We start from the raw sequence: 11625 nt of genomic DNA, 5'->3' as shown, positions 1-11625 counted from the left end.
CGTCCCCCAGAATACCCTTGGCCCCCCTCTCCAATCTCACACCTCACCAAAGAGCCTTTGATCAGCATTAAACAGGCGAGTGCTCCCCCCTGGGGCGCTACCTCCGGCCATAAAACACATTTTACACCACCTTGAGTGTACCCGTTCTTTGAGGTAGACAGTACCATATAGGAGAGGTGCAAAATAAGTGTATAATCTTGTTGTAAACCTTTATTACTGCAGGACATAATCAGGGTTTCTTTGCTACAACAGCTTGAATTATATACAACACTATCTTGGGCGCTAAAAACTGGAAAAATCACATTGGAATGTTTAGAAACCCCAACTGCTCAAAATTACTCAAACCGTAACCATGAACACATCAATTTACACTGGAAGAATACTGCAGCATTTGCTGTGTTTAATACAAGCTTTAGTTTACTAGAAAAACAAAACTTAAAACCGGTTTGCCCATAGGCAATTAAAACAGAAGTGGAATGCATGCAGGGTGAACGAACTGCTCAACTTTGCGCAAAACGTTCTTTAAGTCCACCAATGCAGTGTGCTAAAGTGTTTGGTCTTTCAGGGCAGTTTCTCAATCATCAGTGGTGGTTAAGTCCCCAGAGTAATCATTTGGGTCAGCAGCATCATCCGCATCCGCATTTTCTGACTCCACATTATCTGCTCCTCATTTTTATCGTTTTCACCATCAATGTCCTCCTCTTCGTTTTGCTCATTGTCTTCATCATTCGCGTCAGTTGTTTCCTCAACTACCGATTCTCCCGTTTGTTCAAAAATTTCAAAGGGATTCTCACCCTAAAAGTAAACACAAGTTTTAAACCATCTTTAGCAAAATTCTCCAGAACAAATGCACACTAACTATTACAAAAGTAACAGCAAAAGTCTTGTGTACAGTGCAAGTAAAGAACTCAGATTTCAGATCACAAAAAAAGCAGAAATAATATATATACAAGAAAAGGCATCTTACAACGGGGAGAACAGATGCAGGACTTTAAAATTTTAGAGTATGTCCAGACAGACCATAGGATGGAAAAATCCATGCCAGGTCTATGAACGCCCATGAGCTCCGAGGAGGGGGCGATGACTGGAATATTGAGGGTGGGCATCACATTTCCAAGAAATTCATTTCCTGCGAAGATACAATTTTTTGGGTGAAACTCAGTACGGAAGAAGTGTTATTTGCAAAGCTGAGGAGGGAGTAAACAGATCTGAACGTTCAATATGCCGTGTGAGCCCTGGTGGCAGGAAGGGTGCAAGTGCATCCACAGCATTACAGGCTGCAAGCTAATTGTTGATGTTAATTAACTTATCCGTTTGCAGCATGTGTACCTGTTTGATTTAATGAATGATTTGATTTAATTTGTATAGCGCTTGAATCACCCCCGGGGGGGTATCTCAGCGATTGGAAGCGCAGCATAGGTAGTTAAAGGGGGGTTAGAACAGGGCAGTTTATACAGGCTCCCTTGAGCCGGTGGAAGTGACGACCTCGAGGTTACGCTCCTGCGCGCCACAAGAGGTATCTGGACCTATGAATATTTTCGGCAGCCTACGCAGCAACGCCTTGCACACGCCTAATCCCTGCTGATGAGAGGTAATGACCTCGAAACACGTGTCCAGGGATGGCCAGCACATCAGTGAACACCCTCAAGACTCAAGACTCGGGTAGAAGCGCACCCGCTGATACAGACTACATGGACCATCATGCTCCGGGGTCACACGCTGGTGGGACTAGCAGTGAGCGACCTCTTTCGAAAATATGAACACCCATGAGCTCCGAGGAGGGGGCGATGACTGGAATATTGAGGGTGGGCATCACATTTCCAAGAAATTCATTTCCTGCGAAGCTACAATTTTTTGGGTGAAACTCAGTACGGAAGAAGTGTTATTTGCAAAGCTGAGGAGGGAGTAAACAGATCTGAACGTTCAATATGCCGTGTGAGGCCTGCTCGCAGGAAGGGTGCAAGTGCATCCACAGCATTACAGGCTGCAAGCTAATTGTTAATGTATCAGTTTGCAGCATGTGTACCTGTTTGATTTAATTAATGATTTGATTTAATTTGTATAGCGCTTGAATCACCCCCGGGGGTATCTCAGCGATTGGAAGCGCAGCATAGGTAGTTAAAGGGGGGTTAGAACAGGGCAGTTTTCAGGAGTCTTCTGAATTTAAGATGGTCCGGGCACTGTCTTAGGGCCAGCTGTAGTTGATTCCAGATGAAGGGGGCGAGAAGGACCTGCCTCCGGATCTAGCCTTTTTTATGTTGGGGGTTTTGAGGAGCGATTGGGAGCTGGAGCGCAGAGTCCGAGCCGGGTAATAGCGGCGAAAATTCTCTACTAGATAGGGAGGGCCATTTCCCCAGATAGCTTTGTGTGTGAGACAGCAGATCTTGAATTTCACGTGTTGTCGTATGGGCAGCCAGTGTAGCTGATGAAGGAGGGGAAGCTGATCTGGGGGGAGCATTCAGAACCGTGCAGGCGGCTGTGTTCTGTATCATTTGCAATCGGTTTAAGGTGGACTCACTTGCTGCGATCAATAGGGCGTTGCAATAGTCCAGCTTGCTTAGTATCAGGGCCTGTGTTAGAGTTTTCCTTGTGTTGGGGAGATAAGTAAAAGCTTTCCTTCGTAAGCCAAGGGTGTGGAAGCAGGATCAAACTGTGTGAGTAACACGTTTCTTCATGTTTAGGGACTGTTCAAGGTGAATACCGAGGTTTTTGACTGCGATTGCCGGGGGGGTGTCTAGTTCCGGGGGCCACCAGGAAGGTGACCAGCGGAGGGGGGCATCTCCAAAGAGCAGAACCTCCGTTTTTCCAGCGTTCAGCTGGAGGAAATTGCTTTCCATCCAGCGTGAGATTTCCAGCATTCCTAAAGAGAAGGTAGATTGGGCAGATTGAGAAGTTTTATTGAAAGAGAAGGTAAGCTGTTGATGCTTTTATGCCTGGGGCTGAAGGGTTACCCATGTGTGGCATGAAATTAGTTTTTTAAGTAGAACTGCAGAATGGCCATATTTCTGGTTGAATACAAGACTGCAACAGAAAAATACTTACTAGAAATACCAATAAAGAATTTTCTGGATTACATTTATATTTAAAGCAGACATCCCCAAAGGATAGCTCTGAATCTACTGGCAGTTCACCAATACCCTCGAAGATTGGGGGTTTGACAGGGTGAAAACACGAGTCAGGATACAGGTATCCTGACCCTATAGGACACATGGAGGGACCCCCTCATGGGCAATTGCTCAAAATGTTTTAGGGGTTTTACACTGACATATGTTGATGTTTTACCTACAAAAAACTATAGAAATTCAGCAGTTATACTTATCTGAAGAAAGAAACTCGAACTTGTGCCCTTAAGTAACTTTAGGCAACAGGTTTTGTTTAAAAAGTTATTCAAACTTTAAGTGCTGAATTTTCTATGGCTGTGTGGGTACAAATGAAACTAACGTCCCTGTAACCTTTGGCCTTTTCAGTGGATTGTAAAACTTTAATTGTGACATACATCTGGGTAGTCAGAACAATAATTCTGCAAGGCATGGTCACTCACCATTGTGGTAGCTCTCATAGAAAAAGTTGAACTGCTGATTTAACTGGCCAAGCAATTATTCAACTTGAGGCAATAGTGTAATATTCCAGCAATAGCTTAGTTTAAGTAGATTTAATGATCAGCAAAGCATCACGTCCTAGTACAGCAGTATCCAAGTTACAACTGACAAAGACAGCAGAATGCTGTATGAGGAAAGCTCTGTTCAAAATACAGAACATCATAAGAAACATAACATGGCACATGCAGTTAAAGGGAAAGGGTTACAGAATAGATAATACTTCAGCTATACAGAATGTAACACATCTCCCGCATTAAAAGAAAGAACAAAATACATATTATACAAAATCCTGTAAAGTAGTAGTTCTTCTTCTGACACGCACATCATCTTTGACTCTTGATGCTACTGAGTCAGAAAAATAACCTGAATCAATTCTTCCATCGGAATTGTCACGTTGGACAAGATTATCTTGAAACTGAAACTGCAAATCATTTTGTGTTGGACATTTTGCAACTTTACTCAAATTCCAGACCTTGCCATCTTGGGTGATGACATAATTACTGAAAACTCTTTTAATTTGAATGGGTCTACCATACTTACTCATTCCTTTGCTGACTATAAAAGGTTTCAGAATTCTAACCCAATCACCCACACAAAAACTATGCTCCCTTGTCTTCCACCTCTTATTGTACCACAAAGCTGACTTACTCTGTTTACAAATAACTCTATTTGCAACACTTTGGATATCAACTTCACCTTCTCCCAGATTTTTACATTTTTCCTTGAACCACCAGGGACAAATGTTAGACGCAGGATCCCTACCTTTAAGTAATTTGAACGGACTAACTTCCGTTGTGGTATGGGGAGTTATGCGATAGGTCCAAAGTTTCTCCCTAAGCACATTCAACCAATTGCCCTTCTCTCTAATGGCGTCAGCAACAAAGCTCTTCAATACTCGGTTAAAGCGTTCAACTTGTCCGTTCTCATGCGGTTCATAAAGGGATGTCCGAATGTGTTTGATATTGCAGGTTTGCAAGAAAGATTTCATCTCAGATGACACCAACTGTACACCATTGTCCGACACTAACACAGACGGGCAACCTTCCCTTGCAAAAACTTCCTTAAAGAAAGTAATAACGACCTCAGAAGTCACCTTAGCCACAAATTTCACTTCTGGCCATTTTGAGTGGTAGTCAATCATAACTAATGCAAAACGTGAGGCTTCAGGTAAAATATGAAAGGGGCCTGAAATATCAAAAGCTATTTTGTTCCAAAGAAATTCAGGCCACTTGACCGTTTTAAGAGGTGGAATATACAATTTTAACATTTTATCCTTGCTACAACACTCGCTACATTCCCTAACCGTGTGGTCAATATACCTGTCCATCCCTGGCCACCAAAAATTCAACCTTATTAAAGGCTTCATGGCTGACATACCAGGATGCGTTTTGTGCGCTAACTTAAGAATCAGCTCCTGTACACCCACTGGCGGAATGCATTTTCCAGATTTGAAAATCAATTCACCTTCACAACACAACTCATCAGCTATATTATAGAAAGGAAGCAAATCATCCCTGACACTGGTTTTATTGAGCCCACCCTTAAAAAGATAACCCTTTAACATTCCAAATCTCTCATCCTCATCTTGACATTTCATCCAGAATTGTTCTGTGATATCTTGATACTGAGGAGAAACAACATCGGACAAATTCAAAACAAAATCAATTTCACTAATACTGTTGATTTTGTCTTCCTGACTCTGACAAGGAAGGCGTGAACGGCAGTCAGCAGTAACATTTTTTTTCCCAGGAATGTATTCCACAGTAAAATTATATTCTTGTAATTTCGATGTTAATCGCGCAATCCTTGCCGTAGAGTTCCAACCTCCACCAACCGATAAAATATGTACAAGCGGCTTGTGGTCGGTTCTCAAGATAAACTTGCTGCCCCAAATGTAAATTCTATAATGTTCAATGGCCCACACACAGGAGAGCAGTTCCCGTTCAATAACAGCATACCTGCGCTCCGTCTCACTCAATGTCCTAGATGAAAAAGCCACATTCCATTCCATGACCCCGTCAGTCTGAGATAAAACACAACCCAAACCATACAAACTTGCGTCAGTAGTGATGATACATTTCTTACCCATTCTAAAGGGTTTCAAAGTTGGTGAATTGACAATATCATGCTTAATATCAGTAAAAGCTTTTTCTTGTTCAGCTTCCCAAACAAATTCATTACGTTGTCTCAATAATCTTCTTAATGGCTCCATTTTGGTAGCAAAATTAACTACAAATTTGCTGTAGTATTCACACATGCCCGAAAAAGACAACAATTGTTCCTTATTGCTTGAGGCTGGAGCATTAAGTATGGCTTCAACATTAGATTTTTTAGGAATTAAACCTTCCCCAGACAGTGTATGTCCCAAGTACTCATCAGATTTTCTAAAAAGTTTGCATTTGTGTGCTTTGAGAGTAAGACCATACCTCTCTAACCTGCTACAAACTTCATTTAAGTGTGAAGCATGCTCAACCTCATTTTTTGAAAAGATCAATATGTCATCCTGAAAACACTTTACGAACAAATCAAGTCTCTGAAAATTTGGAACATAACACGTTGAAAAACGGAAGCAGCCGATGCCAAACCAAAAGGCATCCTTTTGTATTGGAAAAGACCCATGGGAGTGATAAAGGCTGTGTACTTTTTAGAATCTTCCGTACGTTCAATTTGATGGTACGCAGATCTAAGATCTACAGTGGAAAAAATATGCGCACCATCAAAAAGAGAAACAAGTTAATTAATATTAGGCAGGGGATGGCAATCAATAATAATATTAGAATTAAGTGCCCTCAAATCAATGCAAACTCTTAATTTTTGATCGGGTTTGCGCACCAAAACAATGGGCGAAACCCATTCAGACGATTCAATGGGTTCTATAATATTGTCTTTTAACAAATCATTCAACATTTCCTTTAATTCATCTCTAACATTTAGAGGAACCCCTCTTAGCTTTTGTTTAACAGGAAGTGCTCCTTCTTTTAACACAATCTTATGTGAAAAGTTTTCCAATTTCCCTAACCGTTCACAGAAGACTTTGCTAAACTTGTTGCTCCAAAATGAAATATCATTTTGCCTTTCATCACTAGAACAAATGGCATTTATCATTTCTTGCTCACTGCAAAGAGAGATGGGATATTTGGCCCTTGGATTTAATTTGATACCAAGTTCCCATTGGTCATGCCAGCCCAGAACATTAACTCCCTTCACAGCAATGTATAACTTGATAAGAGCTGATCTTCCTCTAAAGCTTAACGGAACTTATTCCCATTGAAACCTTCTGCAAATATATCTGAAGGTTGTAGAGTGGAAATATCACACACAGTTTGTAGTTTCTCATTAAAGTATTCCTTAGTAATTATGGTCCATGGGGACCCAGAATCCACCATAAGTTCCATATCAATAGTAAGAACATGAAAAATACATTAAGGAGATTTCCTACTAGTTAACACTATACACCCACTTTGAACAATGGAAACTACATAACCACGATCTAGATCCTGCTTAGTTTCATCAGCAATAGTAAGCGCAGATACTTTTGTGGGAGTGATAGTGTTAGAGGGCACTTGTAGTTGTCCTGGCCGAAACTGAGAGTTAAAACGTTTTTCTCTACAAACGTTACTAAAATGTCCCAATCTATTGCAAATATTACATGTTTTGTTTATCGCAGGACAACCTTGGAAAGACGCAATGTGTGATTTGCTACCACACCTAAAACATGACACAGAACTATTAGAAAAATCTGTTCTCCTATAATTGGAACTGTAAGCATTTTTGGCTCTTAATTGAGTAGGAATAACATTTTTAGCATCTACTTTGGGTTTAACAAGACATACTTCTTCATCTGTACTACCTTTACTAGTGTTAGAGCTTTGTTTAACAACAATGTCCATCCATTTTTCTGACATCTCAGTGGATTTGGCAATAGCAATAGTTTCTTCCAAATTAGGGTCACCTATACATCACAATTTGTCCTGAACCTTTTTGTTCTTGACATGAACAATGATTTGATCACGGATCATTTCATCACACATGGCTCCAAAATTACAATGTAGGGTCAGAGCTCTTAAAGCAGTGAGGAAATCATCAAAAGATTCTTCCTGCTTTTGTGCCCTAATATAAAATTTGAAACGGTTCAAAGCAATATTAGCTGTAGGTTTAAATCTTTTCTCTAATCTACTAAGAGCCTCAGTATAAACATTCATGGTATCACCACTACCAGTGGGAACAGATAATTGTGGTAAAGTTCTAAAAATCTCTTGTCCCTCAGACCCTAAACAGTGCAATAAAATACTTTTTTTTCTCCCTGCTCCCATGCGTTCCCCATCTATAGCTCTCATATAATTGAAAAATTCTTCCTTCCACCTTGACCAAGACATGGGAGGATCACCTTTGACCTGTAGAAACTTAGCAGGAGGGTCAAACTGCATTGTTATGGTGATGTTATAGAAATTAATAAAATGGATTAAAACATAGTAAAATAAGAAAATACAATTGGTCAAGAGAAAATAAACTTCATACACAAAAGCAGGAATAAAGAAAATGTAAATGTACTTAATAAAGAAATACACAATGTACTTAAAGTTGTTAGAAGAAACAAATCCCACGAGTGTCTTCTAAAATTGAGTAGTAAATAACGCTGGAAAAATTAAATTAAATGCTGACACGAAGAGGAAAAACAAAGGTGTTGCCGTGTGTGGTTGCCAGGATACGACAAACAAAATGGAGGCACGTTGCACGTAACGTTGCGTCGCGTCACGTGGTGAATGTTGCGCGCTTGCGCGAAGAGATTCCTTAGCGTGATGACGTTCTCCTGTAAACCGAACGTTGCGCGAAGGATTTCTTTTGAAGAATGAAGCTCCGTGTTGGATGCAGATGAAAGACGGTGACGTCTTCAGAGCGTTTCCAAAAGACGTTCTTTGAGTCTGCAACGCATTAAGGAATGACGTATCCTTCGTTCTTTCGTCACAGGAGACACAGGGAAACGAGTGCGGTTGCCAAGTGGCGAAAATAACAACTGGTTGCCAAGAGCCGTGACGAGTGGAACAGCAAGGCGAAGGGCATCGAGTGGCAGATGACCAGTAAGTTAAAAGATGCAGACAATGTAGAAACGAGCAGAAAACATCCTCAGGTCCAGAACAAAACTAGTTTCTCAAAGAGACAGTTTTAAAAGCAGTGGAATAAAGCAAAATGTTCCTTGAAGAAAATAAGATCAGAAAAAGGTGGAAAATTCCTCAAAATCTTCCAAAAGTGCAGGAATGGGTCCAAACTCCGCTCCTGTGCTGAAGATGGCTGGAGTAGGGTTGTCCTCGTCGCCAAATTTTGTAATAATCCAGAAATAGCTTGGTTTAAGTAGATTTAATGATCAGCACAGCATCACGTCCTAGTACAGCAGTATCCAAGTTACAACTGACAAAGACAGCAGAATGCTGTATGAGGAAAGCTCTGTTCAGAATACAGAACATCATAAGAAACATAACATGGCACATGCAGTTAAAGGGAAAGGGTTACAGAATAGATAATACTTCAGCTATACAGAATGTAACAAATAGGTTAAATGTCTTCAGATTTGGCTCCTTAAAATCTTACCTTTGCATACTGTTCGTACCGGGACTTGACTATTGGATTGTGTTGGATACTTGTAGCAGTGAGTACACTCTCCCTTTTTATTTGTTTCTTGTAAGCCTGGAACAATTTTAGATAAATAAACATTAATTTATACACATACTGCATGTTCAACTACAATAACTTGGTTGCAACCTAGAAGAGAAGGCATTCAATGTGGACAGAAAACCTTTAGAAACTACTCTGCCACCAGGGTGTGCCAGATAAGCGTTTAAAAAACACCAGGGCCTCTTACTAGGGAATGACCTGCAATTTCGCTCCCTCCACAAGCAAGCAATCAAACCCCACCAAGCAGGCCGTGACCTGAAACCCTCAAGGGAAAAGAGCACAGCCAAGAGACAAGGCGAGCAGGACTCCAAGGCAGACTGCAAGGCAACGGGTTACACAGAGTCTGATTGAATGGTTGGAAACACCTCTGGCAGATTTTCTGAACACAAATAAAAAGCATTGTCATTTACAATACAAACAGATCAAACTCTCTCAAATGCGAGACCTTTGAGGCACTCGTGCTTTAGCTGTAAACATCGTAAGATAAAGACGAGGAGCTGCAATTGCCAAAGATATAGAAAAAATGGCGGCTGCATACCTTTTTTCTATTTATTTAGATTTGTTACAATGGCAGCACCTGAAATTAAGTGCGGCTGCTGAGATTGTAAAAAAAAAGCATATTAGGAGGCATATAGCCGCTTTGGACGCTATCCAGGAACAAAAGAAAAGCGGGCCATCTTTAGTGTGGAGGCGTGCGATGCTAGTTAAAAAAAAGTAACCAACTGTTGCGGGAGAGCGCATCCTGCCTGCCCTTTAAGAAAATAGTGCTTGGGGGCTGCAATTATAACCTACTGAGAAACATGTAACAGGGGATCTGGGGGTCTCCTTGTGGGAGGTTACAAGAACAGAAAATACTACACAAGATGTCAAAACACTGAAACAAATCTGCATATACATATATTAAAAAAACCTCTAAGCATAATGCACGTCAAGCAAAACCAAAAAAGAAGAACGGTCTGAAATGTCACTATGCAGAACACCAGCACTTACATGCAAAAAGGACATCACAACTTTGTCGAATTTGGTTTGGTTCTGTATATGATCGAAGGTTTCCTGGTGAGCAGTACTTTCCAAGTGAGCTTCAATGTCCTTTTCTTCAAATGTCCGAAATTTGCAAAAAGGAACAAGTAAACGCAATCCTGGGAGAATGGATTATGAAGTGTTAGTATCAAACATTGCAATGCATCATGACAAACGCTCTATAAAAGTGATCCAGATTCTAGAGTAGCTTTTATATGAATCGAAGTTTAGTCCACTGAGGAAGGCCCTGGAACTCATGGGTCTCTTTCATGGCACCCAGGAAGTTACAGATCCGCTCCTTGTGGCCAGAAGTTACAAGTTGTGAAAACACGTGTTCACTAGCTACACCTTTAGTAAGTTATGTTCTAGTATATTGCCTGACCAGAGCAATTGGAGGGCAAAGCAATGGTCGCCTTTGAAGAGCAGAACAGATTAATGGGAGTGATTCGCTGCACCATATACCAGCAAAGTAAAAAAATCCCATAAGCCAACCTCAAAAATAGGTTATTCCAGAACCTGTTCAAGGAGAAGCTCGTGAATTCTTAGCACTTATGCCATTTCAGGGTTAAAGGCAGTCGAGCTGGAACCTTTGCGATCTGAAATTCGATCATGACATTTGGTGCTTTACAAACTGGTTACATCCCACATTAGAAAACAATCTTCCACCCAGTTCCTTCTTGGAACAGTAGTCTTACTAGTTGCGATTATAATTGATTCTATTACCATAATGTAATTTATTTGAATGCATTATAAAACTATAATTTATGCTAATACCATAATTGAGTTATAGTCAGTAAAGTACGAGTGTGATACCCCCTCACCCTCTCCCCCCACAGGACTACAGCCATGTTACCATTCTTCAATTGGCTTGTGTGCAAAACTTTCACACCCTAATAAAATTAATCAAACCTGTATCCATCGCCATATTTTTCACTGTTTTTCTCCCTTCTCAGTCTTTGCTTCTCTCGTCTGGCTTCAATTCTGCGTTTCTCTTCTTCCTGGTCATTTTTCTCGTCCGTTTAATAAAAAAGAAAGTCAATTGAGGCCTATGGCAAATTCGTTTGAGGCATTGGATTTAGTCTGGTAGGACAGGGGTGAAGGCTCTACGATTGTTTGCAAATGTTATGATAGCAACGAAACTAAAGGTAAACATAAAGTAAAATATAGCGCATGGATAACCTATGCTTTGACGACAGTGAAAGTAAAACAAACATTTGCAATGCAATAGGTCTCGCATTAGGAAAGTTTGAGCTATTGGTCTTGTAAATGACACATTTTTTGCTCTCACCTGCGACAACAGCACAAAAGCGCGGTCTCGCTGAGAGACCTATAGTCG

The 11625-nt window shown here is 40.7% G+C and overlaps 1 protein-coding gene across 1 annotated transcript; it reads right to left on the bottom strand.

Moving 5' to 3' along the window:
- Positions 1-390: 390 nt before the first annotated feature.
- On the bottom strand, positions 391-11310 carry LOC144764084 (DBIRD complex subunit ZNF326-like). The gene is made up of 4 exons (XM_078650245.1): positions 11199-11310; positions 10260-10408; positions 9186-9281; positions 391-795 (listed from the first exon to the last, which is right to left on the bottom strand). Exons 1-4 carry the CDS (start codon positions 11212-11214, stop codon positions 592-594), a joined length of 465 nt encoding a protein of 154 aa, XP_078506371.1. The 5' UTR covers positions 11215-11310; the 3' UTR covers positions 391-591.
- Positions 11311-11625: the final 315 nt, after the last annotated feature.

The sequence above is a fragment of the Lissotriton helveticus genome, chromosome 6 (assembly GCF_964261635.1).
Source record: "Lissotriton helveticus chromosome 6, aLisHel1.1, whole genome shotgun sequence".
Classification (NCBI taxonomy): domain Eukaryota; kingdom Metazoa; phylum Chordata; class Amphibia; order Caudata; family Salamandridae; genus Lissotriton; species Lissotriton helveticus.
Note: the sequence above shows the minus strand (reverse complement) of the source record. Positions and strands in the feature narration are given on the sequence as shown.

Bases quoted from the DNA above. Each gene is read 5' to 3' on its own strand.
- LOC144764084 (XM_078650245.1), bottom strand. The intron at 9,282-10,259 runs GTAAGTGCTGGT...AAATTGTTCCAG, and splicing joins TTGTGATGTCCTTTTTGCAT to GCTTACAAGAAACAAATAAA. The intron at 796-9,185 runs GTAAGATTTTAA...GTTTACTTTTAG, and splicing joins GGTACGAACAGTATGCAAAG to GGTGAGAATCCCTTTGAAAT.